The sequence below is a fragment of the Sitophilus oryzae genome, unplaced genomic scaffold (assembly GCF_002938485.1).
Source record: "Sitophilus oryzae breed Bouriz unplaced genomic scaffold, Soryzae_2.0 scaffold_1067_pilon_pilon, whole genome shotgun sequence".
Lineage (NCBI taxonomy): Eukaryota > Metazoa > Arthropoda > Insecta > Coleoptera > Curculionidae > Sitophilus > Sitophilus oryzae.
Window position 1 is genome coordinate 1,523,048 of NW_022145690.1, and position 21,239 is coordinate 1,544,286.

Below are 21,239 nucleotides of genomic sequence, written 5' to 3' on the forward strand. Positions count from 1 at the left end.
TTTCAATAAGGCTCTTTAACTTGATAGCTTCTTTTTGGAATAAGATTTTCTATAGATTGGTAACAGAAATTTTGCAACAAAATAATTGACCGTCCTATTAATATTTTTATTAAAATACGTTAGGTAATTGGAAAATACTATACGCCTTGTTCTGAGTAAAACCAAAAACTAAATTTAAATTTAAAGTGTTCTACCTAATTTCATTTTTAAGTAACTAACTACTCATAGTAAATAGAAATCTCCAAATGCGGATGTTATTTACGTATCTTTTTCAGAAACATATACGTTTACAATGTGAATATCATTTTTATGGCATTATTAACACATGATTTGTATAATAATGATGTTTATATAAGTTATAACTCATGACAGTTCTAAATACGAAAGACAAATTACAACAATAAACATGGTTATTAACGGTTTACATACATTCTTGTGTGCGTAAATAATTATTACGGTTTATGAGAAAGAAAGTCAACATTAGGATTTATTCATGGTTTGATTGTCACTAATCTGAAAATGACGATATTGACATATTAATAATAATTTCTTGTATAATTGTCAAAAATATAATTCTACGAATTCTCATTTCGTCATGTGTGATGTTTTGACACATATAATATATAATATCGGCATTAGCTACTCACTTTTTCACTACATTCTTTTTTTACACAAAAAATTGGTTTCACTATCTACATTTACTTCCATTTCCCTCGGTGTTTCTCTTACTCATCTTGTTCTCTTATTTTTCTTGCTTCTGCTCTTTCTGCACCTTCTTTAAATTAGTCCACGGCTACACAGAAAGCGACTTTTGCGTTTTTTGCGTGAAGCGTCTTTTATTAAGACCACACGCCACGCTATCCAACATCGCAACACGTGGGCCCACGTGTTGTGACGTGGGAAAGAGTGTACATATGAGATCTGGGACAGACGACACACGTGTGATATGGCGTGGGACGGTCTGACGTCGGGTGGCGTGTTGCCTAGTGTGTACGCAATACATGTAATTAGGTGGAAAAACATACGCACAGATCTTCATGACGTGGGGTAGCATGGCGTCGCGTGGCGTGGCGTGTTGGCTAATGGGGTCCCGGCATTAGGAATGGCCCAACCAAAAACTTGTAGCGTTCGGCGTGTCTCGCAAAAGACGCAAATGAAAACAAATCAGTGTGTTTTTCTGTGCATCTTTAGCGATTTCTAAGATGAGACTCCGTCATAGGCGGGTTCAATATTTAATAATACAATAAAAATAAATGAAATAGTATGCATTTTAGGGTATTATCTAAAAATATTTTTATAGAGAACATCTGCTGTTTAGGAAGATTCTATTAAATTGGAGGATTTGAAGGACATGTTTGAAAAAGTGTAGTTTGAAATGTTGAAAAAGTAATAAATTAAAGAAATATTTTTTTTACTGATAACACATAGTTTTATACGCGTAAAAAATAGTTTTTTGCGTTTGTCGTCGAATATCCAGCCCGTTTAATGATCGATCCGAGCATATCTTTCATCTTCGTCTTTTCAACGCTAACCGCGCCTATCTCTTTCTCAAAGGATTGATTGTTGAACGGACCGGGAATTCCAAGAGCTTTTTCGTTACTAATCGACAGCTTGATAGAAACTGGAGACCTGCCGCTTCTTTTGCGTGTTTTTAATGGACGCGTGTTTTTTGGAAACCCTACTCTGTATATAATATACCCTCGAATATACCTATTTTTTATTCGAATATTATAAAAATAAAATTATAAATTTAAATACAAAAACTGTTGATAGCGTTTCTTCTAAAAAATTAGGGTTTCTAAGGAAACATTATAGTGAATCGATAAAAATAATAAATAATAAATATATGACACTGTCATGACCCTATTCAAAAAACACTCTATTCATGCACTTACCCAATACAAAATAACTATAACTTGAATTAACAAAGAAAATACAAACTCATTTAGAATTTTGTATTATTTATAATTTTACTCTACTCATCGTGACATTTTCAGGAAAAATGATAAGTTATTTTGAAACATTAATTCGGAGACTTTTGAGACATTGGGTTTTATCATATTTTTGTTCTTTATAAAGTTCAATTCCTGTTATACCGATTGGTTAAAGTAGGGCAAAATATACCTATTATTTATACAGGGTGTGCCAAAAAAGCTCGCAACAAATAGGAACATTTCTGATTATTGAATTATTGAAAAAAGTATACTTTGCGGAATTTCTTCAGCATATCCAGAAACAAAAAACTCATTTTGACATATATGTCGTACAATAATAATTGTTATTGCAGAAATTTAAATACAAGTTTTTACATATTATGCAACAAGTTGGATTTGATGTAAAAATAGGAGTCTTATAAATCTCTGAAAAAAAAACTGATATTTTCGAAAGTCTTGAAAGTATAACGAACATTATAACTAATTTAAATAATATTTTATTAAATTAAAATATGTTCTATTTATTAAAGAACTCTCTTAGTTAATTTTTGAGCAAAAAAGGTATTTCTTTACAGAAATTAAATTTGTATAGTTCATATCAAATAAACTTTTAGTCACGTGATTAAGCTTGACCAGCACAGCGTTGCCTACTTTTACGTATTTTCTTTTAATCAAAATATTTTAGGAAACAAAAATAAATTTATTATAAATATATAAACAGTTATTATTTACATCAACAAAACTCACCTTCTTAACAGCACTTAAGGGGCCTCAACGGCCATTACTACCGCTTTCCCGTTCAAAATATTCTAATAAAGTTGCGATGATTACGGCTATTAAGCTGTCTTGTCCACTTCGCACTAAAAGAGGTTCCAAAAAGAACAATGTTCGACTGCAAGGTCTGCTAGTAAACATTTTTAAGCCTAAAATATCACAAAACTATTTATTTATTCCAAAAACTCGCAATACAAAACTAAAGGGTAAAAACGAATGACTACGTCAGAAAATAAATAAATAAATATGGCAACTTAACATTTTTAAACGGTTTTATTTAGCTCGACCCGTACGGTATTTATTTATTTGTTTATTTATTTGGGTCAAGATTAGAAATTGAAATTTAAGTACCTTCCTGTTGTCAGATTGATCTGAAATTTGGTACACACCTTTAGTTCCGATGACAATACAATATAATAATATCAATAACATTGTAAATCTAAGATGGCCGCCGGTACAAAATGGCGGATTTCATATTTTTCCACAACCCCCTCAATATGGGTATCAAATGAAAGGGCTATACTAGTAGAATACTGTGATTATGACAAAATTTAAAATCCAAGATGGACCGTTACAAAATGGCGTATTAGGTGAGGGCATGAGTAGTCGTGTCCAGAACAGTTGTGTCCAAGATTGTGTGACGTTAGAAGGACAGATAAAAAAAAATAGGTGATTAGATGTACCTACGTAGTTAGCGGTAGCTTTACCACCCAAGTTAAGGTAATAGGTTAAAACGTGGTGAGGACTGTATGGCATTAGGGTGGCTAAAAATGTAATGTCGCAAGCGTTTTCCCCTCAAGATTGGGGCCTCTTGTTGTATATTATAGCCTTGCCCCTCTACTGGACCTCTGGGGGGGTCGACCGTTAGAATTTTAGAATTGGAACAGAAAAAAAAACAAACAAAAATAAAAACGAAACTGCTACACAACGAAAAAGAAGGCTCGAAAAGGCGAAAGAAAAGTATAGAACGAAACGTGCAAAAGAAAGTGAAAATGAAACCTATAGTCGACTACAGAAACGAAGAGAACGGTTAGCAACAGAAACACCTGAGCAACATGATGCCAGGTTAATAGCACAACGTGAGAGACAAAGGCAGCTGGTAGAGTCAGAAACACCTGAGCGTCATGAGTTCAGGCTAGCATCACAACGTGACAGACAGAGAGAGTTGTTAGCGGCAGAAACACCTAAGCGTCATGAGTCTAGGCTGGCATCACAACGAGAGAGACAAAGAGAGTTGTTAGCGTCAGAAACACCTGAGCGTCATGAGTCTAGCCTAGCATCAGAACGCGACAGACAGAGAGAGTTGTTAGCGTCAGAAACACCTGAGCGTCAGATTGTAATAAATTATCAGGTAAAAAACGATGTAATAATGATGCACTAAATGTATTAAATAGAATGAGGAATATTCGGTAGGCATTTCCGTTAAATACTAAAAACTAGAAAATAAAAAATCGGTAAAAAAACTTAACGTTAAACGGTTTTATCTTATGTGCACTGAAAACTAGAAAATAATAATAACAATTAGGTATTTTGAACTTCTAGTTCAGAAATATTTTAGTACTAGGCAGAATAGCTTTTAGGCATATTAGACTTAAATAAAAACGTGGGGACCCTCTGAAATCCTACCTATGGCAAAGCATATCTTTATACTTTGGTAGATCATGAGATCGGCGTTCGCTGGTGAAGCCGCCACGGCTGGTTATTGATTGTCAAAATCTCCAGTTACGATTATAGTAAGTCGATGCAATCCACACTTAGAGTATAGTATAGAACCCTACCTAGTATAGAAGAAAGTATTACAGCAATAGTTAATGGGCCCCACGTTTTTATTTTAGTCTAATATGCCTAAAAGCTATTCTGCCTAGTACTAAAATATTTCTGAACTAGAAGTTCAAAATACCTAATTGTTATTATTATTTTCTAGTTTTCAGTGCACATAAGATAAAACCGTTTAACTTAAAAGTTTTTTTACCGATTTTTTATAGCAGAGCTACCACCTGAATACCCAGCGCTAAATTTAAATTCCACTTAGTCAGCCCGGCGCCGAATATGTCCATGATTGGCAACAATGAATTTAAAAATCGCGCTCCCGATTACGTAACCCAAAGTTTAATTGATATCAAATATAGGTATCTATATGTACATATATGTATTTTTTTTTTATTTAAAGCAACAAAATATATCACAAATTCCATAGACTATTTGAAGAATAATCTATAAAACGGGTATACCTGGTTTCTTAAATTTATTTATTGACTTATAATATTATAATATTTTTATTTATTCGGTTAAGTAAATAGATAAGTCCTTTTCGAAATATATACTTTGTTAATCCTATTTCTGTGATAAAAGGGCATTTACACTAACTTATTTTGTAGCACAGAATTTGGGCGATTATTTGGTTTCATTCAATAGATTCTTTATTAAGCCTCAGACGACTCGTGTACTTGGTAAACATTTTTTATTGGTTTATCGGTATGATCGAAAAAAAAACGGCGTCAAATTCGACTGGGGAATTTCGCATGAAAATTTCTATAAGAATCCGTTTACCGAGTGCGTTTCAAAAGTGGCTTACCCCTATAGATATCTTTTTTATTTTTTCAGATAAAAAACGAGATTTGGTTTACTAGCATATAACATAAATTAAGATTGATTGACGTATTCAATTTGTTTTTGGCCACTTCCTGTTTCACCGGAAATGACTACAACTTTTGATTTTTAAGTGGCACCCTCGGCATATTTTACTTTATTAGATAGAAAATGACACTCTGAATAAAATGACATATCATATGTCAACTTTTGACATTCACGCTTAAAACGTGTATTTTAAATTTCAGTTTAGAGTGCCATGGCTGTGTTAAAAACATTATTTTTTAATCAGGGTGCCTTGGAAAAATAGGTTTGATCGTCTAATGTTTTTAGTGTCTTGTCCTGGCCGGTTAAAATATGCCCAAATCGTATTATTAATCATATCTCAATTTTTTTCAAATGGAACCAGGATGGCTCATTAGCATATTTGAAAAAAGCATTTTTTTACGAATAATTTGGTACCACACACTTGGTATTTCGTGTCAAATTGTCGTTATAAACCGCATATGTTACAATTTCAAATAGACCATATGCGAAAATGTCAAAAGTTGACATATGATATGTCATTCTATTCAGAGCGAGATTCAGAGTGTTATTTGTATCGAATAAAGTAAAAAAATTAACAAGGTTGCCATTTAAAATCAGAAGTTGTGGTCATTCCCGATAAAACCGAAAGTAACCGAAAACAATTGAATACATCAATCAATCCTAATTTATGTCATATACTAACATACGAAATCTAGTTTTTTTACCCGAAAGAAATAAAAAAGGTAAGCCACTTTTGAGACCGGGTGCCTCTCAAGCATACCTTTTTGAAGAGATGTCAGACAACTGAGGTTCTGGAATTGCAACATATTCAAAATCACATGTATCATGGAAAATAATGACGTCATGATAATTTTATTTCAGATATCATTGGTTTCACAAAAAATAGTTGTGAAAAACGCACAGTTTAACCGCATGATGATTGATTGTGTCACTGAAATTGTGCTTCTTTTTTGTGCGGAATTTGCTGAATCGCTTGTATAAAGAAGAAGTCAAAACTGTGCGGTGTATTTTATACCTTATGATAAAAAAACGGTGTCAAAGACGGCTGGGAAATGACAGTCGTTGATAATTTTGGGGATGTCAATCTCTAGTCGTCATTTACTAAAAATTGACACTAATTATAGAAAGATTAAGAAAGGATATACCGGTTGTTGCATCGTCGAGCGGGACATAGCAAATCCCATGTAAATTTTAATGGGGTCAATTATTGGCTTCCCTAATTATTTTAGAGAATAATTCTATTTAGGTTTATTGAAGAGCACTAAAACCCACATTCAAAAGAATAAATTTAGATATTTTTGATTAGCCCGTTTACGAGTTATCGCCCGATTTCTTTTTAAATATTTCTCCTTTCTTATATCCCTGTATTTACTTATGAGCACCAGTCAAGGTAAAAGATAACTGTCAAATGAAGTTGTCATTTCAGAAATTTATCTATTTAGTGCTTTATTATTATTAGTATTAAAAACTCATACATACATCGAAAATATTAGCCATGAATTACACTACCGAAGAAAAAGTATTGATGATTAAATGGTATTATCAAGGAAATAGTTATCAGAAGGTGTCGGACATGTTTGCTGCTCTGTATCTGAATAGACCGATATTTGGAAAATCTACAATCGCAAGGAATATCCAGAGATTTGAGACCAAAGGCACCCTAATAAATAACTGCAGATGTGAAGCAAGGCAGGAACATAGAGAAGATGCAAGAAATGATACCGACTTGGAAGTTTTATTGTGCGTGGAAGAGAACGATGGAAAGATCAGCACAAGGAAACTTGAGGATGAAATAGGAATAGTTCACACTACAGCGTTTCGAATTTTGAAACGACATAAATACTATTCCTTCAAATATGAAAAGCACCAAGAGCTACGAGATGGGGACGAAATACGGCGGCAGGCGTTTTGTTTTGATATGATGGAAAGAGCAAACTCGGATAGGAAATTTTTAAAAAAACATATGTTTCACTGACGAATGCACGTTTACCTTAAATATAACCCAATGTTCAAAATTATCGATATTGGAACAAAGAAAACCAAAGAAAGTAAATGTTTGGGCAGGGATAGTCGGACACAATATTATCTGGCGATTATTTCTTACGCGAAATTTAAATGCAGAATATTATTTGGAACTACTCGAAAATCATTTTCAGCTTTACATGATGCCGCTAGGGAAAATCAGGAAGTTTGGTACCAAATGGATGGCTGCCCGGCACATCTGGCTGTTCGGGAATATTTAGACAATAGTTTTAACGGAAACGTTATTGGCTTAAATCATACAGTAAATTGGCCAGCAAGGTCTCCTGATATTTCGCCAAATCATTTCTTTCTCTGGGGCCATTTAAAAAACAGGATATACAAGGATAAAAAATACCCAAATCTAGACGAGTTAAAAAATTCTATTTCTGCCGAATGCAATAGAATTTCAGTTTACCAACTAGCGAATGTAAGAAGATAATTTTATGGGTTATTGTCTAGCAGTTGATGGAGGAATATTTGAACATCTTCTTAAATCCTAAAGTTCTAACAATTTAATATTACCTAAATTAATAAGTTATTGAATATTGTAATAATACTATAATTAACCTTGTAATTGATTACTTTATTTTACTTTAATTCATATTAATTTGTATTTATAAATACATCTTTAAGATTTCCCATGTTGGAATGAGTTTTCAATAATAATAAAGCACTAAATAGGTACATTTCTGAAATGACAACTTTATTTGACAGTTGTCTTTTACCTTGACTGTTGCTCATAAGTAAATACAGGGCCATAAGAAAGGAGAAATATTTAAAAAGAAATCGGCGATAACTCGTAAACGAGCTAATCAAAAATGTCTAAAGTTATTCTTTTGAATGTGGGTTTTAGTGCTCTTCAATAAACCTAAATAGAATTATTATTCTCTAAAATAATTAGGGAAGCCAATAATTGACCCCATTACAATTTACATGGGATTTCTTATGTCCCGTCCGACGATGTAACACCCGGTATAATGTTACCTGGCACACAAATCTATATCCAAAATTTTCTTTTCACGAATTTTAAACTACACCATTTAAAAATCACTTCTACCGCAAGATATCTTCTTAAGGCCAACTGGCAGTAAACTCCATTAAAAAGTAAAGAATAGTACGGGCCAAGTGAACGACGTGAAGGGCTTGACCTCGCCAAAAGTATCATCGATTGTCGTTTCCCAGCCTTCTCTGATGCCGGTTTGTTTTTTGATCGTATGCCATTTTTACTAATAAGCTAGATACAGCTTAATTGTAACTAAAACAGAACACTGTACAGAGTGATTGAAATTTGATGTTGCAAGCTAATATAAGAAAAACGGTAAATAAAAATTCAAATTTGGTCACTGGAAAAGTCATCCCAAAAGAACTGATAGATAAAGAATAGTTTGTTGATTTTCAGAGCTTTCAGCCATGCCATATTTTTTGTCATAATTGAAAAAAAAAATGTTTTTCTTTTTTTTTCTTATATTACATTATTCCTATTAAAATAACGGTGTATGCGGGATATCACGTACAATAAAAAACGTTACGAATCAAAAGTATGTTATCAAACTTGTTGCTCAATTCTATGTTTCAATAGAGAACAATAACAACTGAAAACAAAGAAGAAAACATTTGTATAGAAAAAGCAAATATTGGTTTTTGAAATAGGTTGCAACGGCAACATACGTACTGATTTGATTGAAATCTATTTAGGTAAGTAATGTTTGAATTAATGAACACAAAGAATATTTTTGTAGGAAGAAAGAAACAATTTTCGGAAATGTAAGATTTGCGGCACTCTTGAGAAACAGGATATAAATATAGATAAGAACAATATCTATTTGATGAGATTTATAGAACGAGATTTACACAAAGATAAACTGAAAGGTTTTTTACTTTCTTTAAATTTGTACTATCTATAAAGCCCACAGATATAGAAAGAACATTGTCTTTGATAAAGCCCCATACTCACTATGCGCTATAATCATACAATCTATAATCGATATTAAGCCGGGCTCAGACTACTTGTGTACTGGGCAAGTACACCAATATTTGCGTACTTGGCAAGAACACCAATATTTGCGTACTTGGCAAGTATACCAACTTTGTAAATAGCTATGGCAAGCTTGGCGCTCATATGACGTGTCCAATAAGTATACGCGAGCACGAGTATTATTTAAAATGCTTGGCAAGTAACAGTACTTTTTTCTTTTTCAGTTATTGTAAAGTACACTGGATAGATATGTGATCCTTTATCATTTTTCACGCACCATTGTGAATCGAACCTCACGATTAAGTTTTAATATTCGTCCAAATAAACGATTCGTTCAATCTTCGTTCTGTTTACCTCTAAGTCCGACAGTAAATGGCAACGCAACGAGTGACGAATAATTGGAACCACTCACACAACATGGCAATACAAATGTTTGCCAAGTACACGAGTAGTCTGAGCACGGCTGAACGCGACGAGTGACAAATAATTGTACAAGTAAACCATATACACAACATATCAAGTACCTATATGCCAATATTAAATATTTGACAAGTACATGAGTGGTTTGAGCTCGGCTTTAATCGATTTTTTAGGTTAGGTTCCTGGCGTTTGGGATCTTGTTTGATCCCTCACTCGGAGGCCTTGGGCCCATTGCGATACCTCCTGTAGTATTGTATACCAAGCCTTTTTCTCATTCTTTCTTTGCGTTAAAGTATTTCCAGCTCTTTGCAAATTTCCTGACGTTGCTGATGTTAGCTTCTGCTGCTTCCTTTAGTTCCTCCAAAAAAACCGTGCCCGAAAGTTTTAAAGCATTGGTTTTCCAGTGTCGGACATTGTCACAGCAGGTGCTTTATAGTTTCTTCTTCCTCTCCGCATCCTCTGCAGTAGTCGTTGGAAATCTTTCATTTCACCAGGGCAGTTTCCAGTGACGACACCTATAATTATGCGTACTAAATTCGTGTTCTAGTAGTTGTTTTGTCTTTTTGCTATCTACGACTCTTGCTGATTGGTCTTGATGGTAGTTCCTAGAGCTTCTTTCAGTGTGTTAATGGTCACAAGTGGTGAGTCTTCCTGGTTGCCCACCACGGCAGTACATCACAGTTTTCGATCTCACTGATTGCATGATGATTCTTCTTAAAGAGCCCAAGCTGTCAGGGTACATCACGATATCTCTTATTGGTCTATCAGATATTTTCTCTCGTATACAACTGGCCGCTTCCTTTATAGCGTAAAACTTTGCTTGTAGAACATTACTGCCATCTGACAGCAGTTCCTCTGTGAAGATGCTGTGATACCTGTACCTCCTGAAGTCACGGAATCATCTGTGTAGGCTCTCTTGAGTGTTTTTTATTAGATAGCTTCTATTCTTTTATCGGGATGCGACTCATTATCTTTTTTGCAAAATCATGTTTGGTGAGCGTATAGTCCGTTTTCTGGTCTATGTGGATGCGTGTTTTCCATGATTTTCCCTATCACTGGCAATATCCTCGAGTGACCGTAGTTGATCTGGTTCCACTGATTGGATTCTTTTAATCTTAGGGCACGCTTAGCGGCCAGATCTTTCACGAGCCAGTCGATTGATTGCAAGTCCAGAATTACTTCTAGCACAGCTTTCAATGTGTTGTTCCTTGCTCCAGTTGTACCTAGAGTTGCTGATCAATGCAATTTTGAAGAGGCTTTCGATTTCGATTGATTTTTTAACTTCACGCATATTTTGTACAAAAGATATGAGTGAAAATCTCAATTAGGAAACTTGACATAGATCTTTGATCTTTAATCGTATTTTCAAACTTCAAAATAGAGCTCACTGCCAGAAATCTGTTTGCTTAATCCGCAAGCACATATCTGCTATTCCCGAAGGGCCATCTCACAACTATCTACTTCGGAATGCGGAGGAATGAGAGATCGTTGTTCTTTGATCGTATTTTCAATCTTCAAAAGAGAGCAGTTCGATATTTATTGGGACTGAACAGTACAACTCACTGCCAGAATTTCTTTAAAAATTTCAAAATACTGACTCTTCCTTCTTTATTCATTTTTGAATCCGTTTGCTTAATCCGCAAGCACATATCTGCTATTCCCGAAGGGCCATCTCACAACTATCCATTTAGGAATGCGGAGCACGATCTTTATCTGCCAACCCCGAGCTCGGAACTAGTTAAAGGCTCAATACTGAACCATGCCAAAAAAAAGTACAATCATCTGCATTTGAATTGAATATCAAGTCGCTTTCATTCTTTCCCGCATTTCGCAAAGCTCTGAAATCATACTTACTGGGGAGAGCCCTATATGCGGTAAACGACTTTTTTGTTGATGTTTAATCATGAACAATTTTGAATTTTAAAATTTTGATCATCTCACACATTGGTCAAAAGTCGAGTATTTAATATTTTATAACTCTTAAAATTATATCCATTTACAATTTTCCTATTGTAAACTTTTATTGATACGCCTTTTTTTGTGTTCTGCAATGTCCTGCAATGTTCGAACAATGTATGTTCTATTTGTAATTTTAATCACTTTATTTTTTTGTGAATTGTATGATTTGTATTGTATATTGTTTATTATTTGCATATTTTTTGTGCTTTGGTTTGTTTTGTAAATGCTTTGTCGATGAAGCTATTTTGACTTCTTGCACAGTAAAGCGTTATTTATTATTATTATTATTTCTTTTGGAAAACTGGGCCACCCCAGGGGCGGATACAGAAATTTATTTTAGGGGGGCACAAATAAAAAGTAATGTAGAATATACTTAATAAGGCGCCATTTTTAACACAAAAGCCTAATATTTAACCCAATTTATAGATTTTAGGGGGGGCCTGGGCCCCATACCCCCCTCTATATCCGCCTCTGGGCCACCCTGTATATTGCTGTATGCATTTATGTTGGAAATTTCTGTAAAACAAGTAAAATTCCGTAAACTATGTTAGCATATCGATAATTTTCCGAATCAATTAGAAGTTGTTGTAAGGTTTAACATACATGAGATCCTTTAATATACAAATATCTTATCTTGGCTGTAGGCATGGCGATATAGTACAGATAACATCACAATGTAATAAGTATGTGCGCAACTGTCATTTCTAGACAAATGAACTAAATTAATTTAAGTGGTTCAATTAATGAACACGGGTCAAACGCAGGTTATTAATATTAAGGCCACATATCCACGTATTTTAAGACATATTTTTCACGTATGTTAGTAAGGCAAAAGTCGCGAATTTTTAGACATATATCAGGGGTATTTCCAGTGTTTTTTATGTGATTGTTGAGGTATATATTAGTCTGAAATAAACGTAAGTAAAGAGATTCGATTTTATACGTTAATAAATTTTGATCTTAACAGATAAATTTTAAATAGGTTTATTGATGGCTGTAAATTGATCTGATATAGTTTTATGTTATTTTTCTAGATTTCGGAAAAAATACTATAAAGATAGTGATTTTATTTTATTTACACTTTGTTAATGCCCTAAAAAGATGTAGGACATACAGAGTGACCTACTGTCTTAAAAATCACCATATCAGTTTTCTTGCTCACTTGAAATTACCACTCAAATCTTTTTTAATATAAAATAAAATATGTGGGCGATAGTATAATTATTTTCAAATTTAAATATAGGTAATTTCATAGATAATTTTGTAGAATTAAATGTATTTTAACACTAACGTTGTCATAACGGCTTCTGTAGCTCCTAGAATAAAAAACTTGGGAATTTTGTTTAAGTGCAAATCTAAAGTATGTTCTAGGATATATTTCAGAAAAATATTTTAACTTTTATAGGATGGCTCAAAAAAGTGTGAGTGGATCGGGATGATTTTTTTAAATGTTACACCCTGTATATTATAGCGTTTTTGGTTTCCTTTCAGAGCACTTTACATAATCCTAAGATATGAGTAAATATATTTAGATAGTTTCAGAGATATTAATAAATAATAATATATATATATATATATATATATATATATATATATATATATATATATATATATATATATATATATATATATATATATATATATATATATATATATATATATATATATAATAAAAAGAAGAAAAAGATTAAACGGCTCAGCCCTCAACAACTCGTAACCGCATACACCAGTGCAGACACGCACACCCACACAACCACACCTACACTCACAAAACACATACACAAGAAGAAGTGCGAGCGCCTTGCTAAATATTGGAAAGTGAAATTGACGTTTAAATTTGACACTGTTGACAAGTCTACTGCTACTAGCGCCCCCAATTTCGCTTGTAGGAACTACGGACTAAATTGTCACGCATGGCGGGAAGTTTTAAAAATAAAAAAATTTATTTCTTCATTTATTTTTAAGATGACATACACAAAAACACAAAAAATACACCATTTTTTTAAAAAATATGTTTAATATCAATATCAAATATACAACAGAAATTAATTTCACCACAGTAAATTAATAAAATTAAAAGAATAACCACAAGTAGATCAAGAGACAAAATTAATTATAACAAAACTGAAAAATGGCGTCATAGATGGCTTAGAAATAGAAAAGTTTTATCATAATTTTGAAAGTAAAATTATATGGAAATGTCTTCGATCATCATCATTTTTAAACCAACTGGACGATTATTTCAAACATACAAGCTGAGTTCGTTCATATGCTCTGAGAAATCTAGATAAACAAAGAATAATAAATTAAAAGTATTCCAGGGGAAAAAGAGAGGAAAAACCTGTATCATCATATCTGTCAGGGTATTGTTGAAAGTGTCATATTTTGCTCGAAATTAGAAAAGGTTGATCAAAGATGACATTTACAATAATACTATTGCTGTAACTTTCACAAATATCAGAGAGAGTACATACAGGTATTGCCTCTCTTTTTCCTCTGGGATGCTTTATATCTGTTGTTCTTTGTTTATATTTCTCAGATATCTCATAATGGCCGAACACGACTACAGTATATAATAATTTCAATATCCGAAGTGGAAAGAAAAAGATCACCTTTCTGTTTTATACTATGGTCCCTTTCTTCCGATGGCTCATCTCGTTGATATTTAGGAAGGATAAATAGGAAGGAAAATATAAAATTCAATTTGATTTGATGATCCTTTTCTGTCACCTAAAATCAGGAGAACGACAATGAGCATGTTAAGATGAAAAAAAAAATTATCAACACTTACCTACACGTTAGTCCGAGGAGTTTTATTAAAAACTAATATTTGCCTAAATAATTTATGTATTAAATTTGCAAAGCAAAATGCAGCCTGTAAACAAAAGAAATAAAATGGCGACAAGTCAACAAGTCAACGTCAACGACCCGACAAGGAGAAAAGTGGTGTTCGAATAACAAATTATGGGCCACCAAAAATTGTTTTTGTCTCCTTTCGACGCACACTTTAGAAAGAAAAAGAGATGAACTGGAATACTGAAAGAACGTCAAGGTTTTATCTGTCACTCTTGTCAATAATTTATCGGTAAGGAAGATTCCTAGAAAATCGCTTGTAATCACGTTTTCAACCATTGCCAGTTCTCCCATAAGAAGTGTCATCCACCTGCCTACACTAGTGCACACTGATGTAACTGCCTTCAGGCTTCATCAGTACGGTAAGGATTCAGGAAGCGAGGAGACCGATCCCAAATCACAAAAATCCAGGGTGTGCGTGTCTGCACTGGTGTACACTGGTGTATACGGTTATGAGTTGTTGAGGGCTGAGCCGTTTAATCTTTTTTCTTCTTTTTTATACATTTCCCTCACTATTTCTTTCTCCTTCATATTGGTAACACGGATACGGGTATTGCGGCGGGTTGCTGTTGGCTACCTCCGCGGCTGTTCTGGACGAAGCCCACAATCCTGGGCGACTCTGGTTCTTGGCTGCAAATTGGGGCTTTAGGCTCCCGTTTGCTCCTTTTTTTCCATCATTTATTTTCGTTTCTTCATCAAGTTTTTTTTCCATCTCCTGGGTTGCACACGGTGCCTCGTTGCATCGTTTGCTTCCTGAATTTTTGTGATTTGGGATCGGTCTCTTCGCTTCCTGAATCCTTACCGTACTGATGAAGCCTGAAGGCAGTTACATCAGTGTGCACTAGTGTAGGTGTGGTTGTGTGAGTGTGTGGGTGTGCGTGTCTGTACTGGTGTACACTGGTGTATACGGTTACGAGTTGTTGAGGGCGGAGCCGTTTAATCTTTTTTCTTCTTTTTTATACATTTTCCTCACTATTTCTTTCTCTTTTATATTAATATATGTATATAAAAAAATATAGTTTTCAGCCTTTCTTAAAACAAATATTAAAATTACAAGAACTGTCCTGAAATCAAAACTATATTAGGTATTTAGTTTAGTTTGTCTGTACTTTCCTTGCGGTAAATATGGTAATAGTAAAAACTTTCTAAAATATAAAATAATTTTTTTCTTTTTTTTTAAATGGAACACCCTGTATATTATTTTTTCGATAGATGGAGAATGAAGAAATGAACCTTTTTTTGTATTTAGAGTATTTCAAAATGTTTAATGGTTTCGCAGATATTTGCGGTTTTATATTTCATATGGCATTTTCCACAGTAAATTTTGATCAAAGCCGCCCAAAAATTTTTCTCTCGTATTTTACCATTGAAAGAGCCATATGAAATAATAGTGTGTGTATCTGCAAAACCATTAAAAAATAAATTAAAATTTTGAAATACTTTAAATACAAAAAATGTTCATTTTTTAATTCTCCATCTAATAAAGAAATAATATGCAGGGCTTCATTAAAAAAAAAGAAAAATTATTTTACATTTTAGAAATTTTGGCGTTGAATTTTAAACATCCTGTATGACTGTATGATTTAATATGGCGATATTTATAGCAAAATAAGTTTAGATCATTTAAAGTCGACCTAATATCGTTTTGATTTTAGGATAGATCTTGTATTTTTAATATTTTTTTTAAGAAAGGCTGAAATATATATATTTCTTACTTATTTATTAATATCTCTGAAACTATCGAAAAACATTTACTCATATCTTAGAATTATATAAAGTGGTCTGAACGGGAGGTAAAAATACGATAATATACAGGGTGTTCCATTTAAAAAAATCATCCCGATCCATTCACACTTTTTTGAGCCACCATATAGAAGTTAAAATATTTTCCCTGAGATACATCCTCGTACATACTTTAGGTTTATACTTAAATTAAATTTCCAAGTTTTTTATTCTAGGAACTACAAATGCCCGACAAACTATTGCCGGACAGTGTACAGGGTGGGTCAAATTCGACGCTTTTAAATGGAAACACCCTTTTCTATTGGAGATAGACGAAAACTAATATCGGTGTCTGGAGCTCAATTTTCATCAAAAACATGATGGTGAAAACCGCATATCGATATCTGTTACCGTTTCGGAGTTACAGATTCGGAGGGGTGTTTTTCAAAAATATGCATTTTCAAAAGAAAACATTTCCAAAGCACCTTTTGACGTAGAATTTAATGGTTTAAGTATAATTTTTTTAAAATTTATAATTAAAGAGTTATCAACAGAAAAATTGATTTTTTATTTGGGACACCCTCTATATTTTTAGTTAACTGAAAAGAATTTAAAATTACCTTTCCAAAAATACAGCACACTTGATATTTTGTTATAATCCTCTTCGAAATACAGAATTTTTAAAAGTTCGCCACTTTTAACTAGAAGGCTTTCGACCCTTTATTGATGATATGCCCTTAATGGAACTCGAAAACATATTTTTCCAGCAAGAAGACGCAGCGCGTCTGAACGCTGAAGTTATCAGCAAATTTTTGCAGCCAATTTCAAGTATAATTGAATAGCTGACCAAGATCCCAGCCGTTGGCCGTCGAGGCCGCCTGACTTAGTGCCCATGGATCTAATCCTATGGATATATTTGCGGAAGAATAAAGGTTCTTTATTCTTCCGTATAATCTAGACAAGAATTAGAAATACTTAGCAGTAATAAGAGGATATCTTTCACCCCTACTGAGTTAATGAATTCCGCGAGAAATGTTCAAAAACTGCCCCGTCTGTCCATAACAGAAGACGGTCGATATGTGGAACACCTGTAGCAAAATCTCATGTCTTGGTTTGCTATTTATTTTTATTGTTATTAGATATATGTAGTTTAAATGTGTTGATGTTGGTTAAATATATTTTAAATTGTTATAAAATTCTGCATCTCTCGTAGCAAATATTATTTTCGTTTTAATTGATGCTCATAGCTAGAATTTTTACCTAGCCGGTGCCGTTCAAAGCCTATTTATTTAAAGCGAGCGAATTTTTATACACTCTATATCTCGAAGAGCAATCGAGCAAAATATAAAGTGTGTTATATTTTTGGAAAGGTAATTTTAAATTATTTTCAATAAATTAAAAATATATAGGGTGTCCCATATAAAAAATCAAATTTTCTGTTGATAATCCTTAAATTATTAATTTTAAAAAAATTATACTTAAACCATTAAATTCTACGTAAAAAGGTGCTTTGGAAATGTTTTCATAAAAATACAAAATTTTCCATAGCAAAAGAGTTACAGCGATTTGTTAAAAATGCATATTTTTGAAAAACACCCCGTAACTCCGAAACGGTAACAGATATCGATATACGGTTTTCACCATCATGTTTTTGACAAAAATTGAGCTCCAGATACCGATGTTAGTTTTTGTCTATCTCCTATAGAAAAGGGTGTTTCCATTTAAAAGCGTCGAATTTGACCCACCCTGTACACCCTCATATTTTCGTAAATATTAATAAGCTACACAGCATTTTGTTCTGACTACCTACTGGCCGTCATTTTATAAACACCACTTGAACGTCAAAAGTTAAACAATTGTCATCTGAAACTTGAATCAACTCACTTGATCAATTGACATGATTTGTCGAGTTCAGACGGTCGCATACTGTATTCATGCGAATTGAATTCAAGTAACTTGATGAATTTGCTTGACAATGTGTAAACGCACCTTAAAGCAAATTATGCTTTTAAATAAATCCAACGCATTTATACTCAAAATACAATTTTTGAAAGATCTCACGTGAGATTAGAGAAGGGGGGGGGGATCGAAGTAACTCTCATGACATCTCACTAGCGGGCGAGGGGAGTAGGTGTTCAAAAAATCCTCAAAAACGTCTCATGTAATTTACGAACGCCCTAAAGGCGACAAAAGCAGTTACCCATAGATAAATGAAACAAGTTTAGATTGGAAAGCCCGTAAAAATTTTAGGTCGCGAAATTATTTTGGGTCGCGATCGTTGTATACGCGATCTGGCGCTGCTATAGTGGTTGCTAAGAACAACCGCAAACAAAAATAGAAATAATTTTCTCTTGACAAAGTCAGAATCTTCAAAAATTTTTCAAAATCTAAACTGCTCCCATTGAAGAAATTCCGAAAAGTGTTTATAGCGTCCATTTTCAAAGTAATTATTGCTTTTAATCTTGTGAGTTTAATTCAAGTTTTATTTAATCCAACCCATGATAATTGTGGAAAAGTGGCATTAAAAACTAAAAAGCTGTGCTGTGAACTGCAAAAACCAACGTGGATCGTGACATAACGTCGGTTTCCATAGGTATTTCACAGAGAGAACACTAATAACTAAGGTGAGAGAGACCGATCAACGTTAATTTTTGAAGACTGTGTTAGTGGCGCGGCCTTTGGCGTCTAACCCGAACTATGAGCGTATTATCGATATAGTAGGTTGCATTCATACCTATATACAGGCGCCAAAAATTTAAAATTTGTATATTTGAACCGAATCTTAATCTTTCAAGTTTATACTAAGAAATCTTCGTAGTTTTTTTAGATTATTTTCTTGACAACGAAAATGTATTATTAGACTTTAAAGCATTAAAACCTATAAATAAAATACTGTGTAGGAACATAATAATTTATTTAACTCCAGACTCCTTGCCATCATACTCCAACTCGAGGCTGCAATCTTCAGTCTCTTTTTTATCTAACTTGGTTGGGAGTGAACAGGGAAGCACGTAGGTATTCCGTAGGTATTCAATGTTTTTGATGGTCTTTATTCTATAACAAGAACCTAGCAGTTGAAGAAAATAATTTATATAAATAATTATATAAATAAATAAAATAATTTATAATACCTAGGTATCAGAAAAGAACGTGATGTTTTAAATTAAAAAAATTAAATTAGCGATGTACGATTATTATGTCCACTCACTATTACTATTAGGTATGTTAAAATAATTACCGAGATAAAACTTACCTTTAAAGGAAACGTTTTGTCTGGGTCTCAACCACAAAACAAAAATTACAAAATGCTGAATAATTGTGGAATCTGAAATAATCAATAATGACAATAATCTTCTCTTCTGACAAGCTAAAAGAACAGGCACATTCAGTCAAAAACAATTTATTACTCCGATTTGCCCCGATTATCAACAGATTTTAGTTATCTCCTTCTAGAGCTAAGAAATAGAAAAAGCTACTGACAATCTAATTAATCCTGTCAAATGTTTAACTTGCAAAGTTGAAAACTTCCTTTTGTGACCGCCAAACGCTATGCGCGTCTGGGATGCGCGGTGACAAAATAAACTTGTCTACGAAATGCCCTATTCCACAAGCCCTCTCACTTTAGTTATTAGTTTCTCTCTGGTATTTCATACATGTTCTTATATAAAATAAAGTTTCTTGTATGCAACACACTGTATTTTATTTATAAAATTAAAAGAAAATAATAATAAATTTGAATAAATAATATTTGGCGATATAATTCCGGAAAAAGCTGAACCGCTCCGAAATTTTCAAAAGCTTTGGGTCGCGACCGTTGCAAGAATAGCGCCAAATAGTATTTACTTTGTCCTTATGGGCACTTTCCAATCTAAACTTGTTTCTTTTATCTATGTAGGTTACCTAAGACAAAATAATTTAGACTTAGACACTTTATTTGATCAATTGTTTTTCAGTCCTCCGTCAGGCAACATGCTGAAAACTTTTGAAGGAGTTACTCCATTCATAAAAAAGATCACCTCCAGAAGGTACTACATCGATAATTGGGTCTTCAAGCTGCATTACAGGGTAACCTTTCTGATCCTGATAGCATCCACTATTCTGGTGTGTTCCAAGCAGTACATCGGGGAACATATCCATTGTATAGCCGATGCTGGAGTGCCAGAAAATGTGATGAACACTTACTGTTTTTTCACCAGTACTTTTACTTTGGTAAGCAACTATCTCAGAGACTTCAAGTTCTCAGTGAAAGCATTCTGGAGCAACCAAAATAGGAATGTCAGAACATTATCTCTTAGTGCTGAAATAAATGATATTAAAAAAGGTCTGCTTCAGAATGTTTACTCTGGTTACTCAGAATGTTTACTCATTGGTGCGTCAGACTGAGGAATGTACTATACATGAGCTTAATTATTCCAAGTAGATCATTTATTTCAAAATTGTATAATATCTCAAATAACCATTTTTAAAAGAACTAGTATACAGAAATCAGATCACAGAAATAATCACAATTCTGATTAGTTTATAGAGATACTAGGATAATTTGCTTTTATAAATAATACACTATATGTAATTTAGTCTAGAGTATAATAGCCCAAATGGAATAAAAGGGACCAGCTTGTTAATAATAAGTTCAATTATTCAGTAATTGTTACAATAAAATAAATCTGCCCCAATCCACGTGCTAAAACAAGTTTTAACTGGTTGTAGATGCTTCAAAATATTTGGACCCCTTTTTGTTTCAATTATCTTTAAGCTGGTGGTCCCATATATTTTGATAGATAACTTGCTTTTGTTAAACTGTGGGAGGTCCTGGAGATAACAAGCATCAATGTACAATAATTAAAGCTGCCAAAAAAATATATAACCAAACTACAACACTCCCATATTAAAATAAAAAAAGTTGGAAGTTGGAAGTTGGAAGATATCATAAGAATTAATTGTTA

General features: G+C 33.3%; 1 protein-coding gene across 2 annotated transcripts in view; it reads left to right on the forward strand.

The window, feature by feature from the left end:
- LOC115879637 (innexin inx7) overlaps nucleotides 1-21,239 on the forward strand; it is a 57,098-nt gene that overhangs the window by 21,145 nt on the left and 14,714 nt on the right. Inside the window, exons 1-2 of one of the 2 annotated variants that reach the window (XM_030896541.1) lie at nucleotides 12,378-12,638; nucleotides 20,250-20,505. In XM_030896541.1, the coding sequence (XP_030752401.1) occupies nucleotides 20,266-20,505 (240 nt within the window). In that variant the 5' untranslated portion in view covers nucleotides 12,378-12,638; nucleotides 20,250-20,265. Of the gene's footprint in view, nucleotides 1-12,377; nucleotides 12,639-20,249; nucleotides 20,506-21,239 lie in introns of those variants that run through there. The other variant, XM_030896534.1, reaches the window with a different exon arrangement.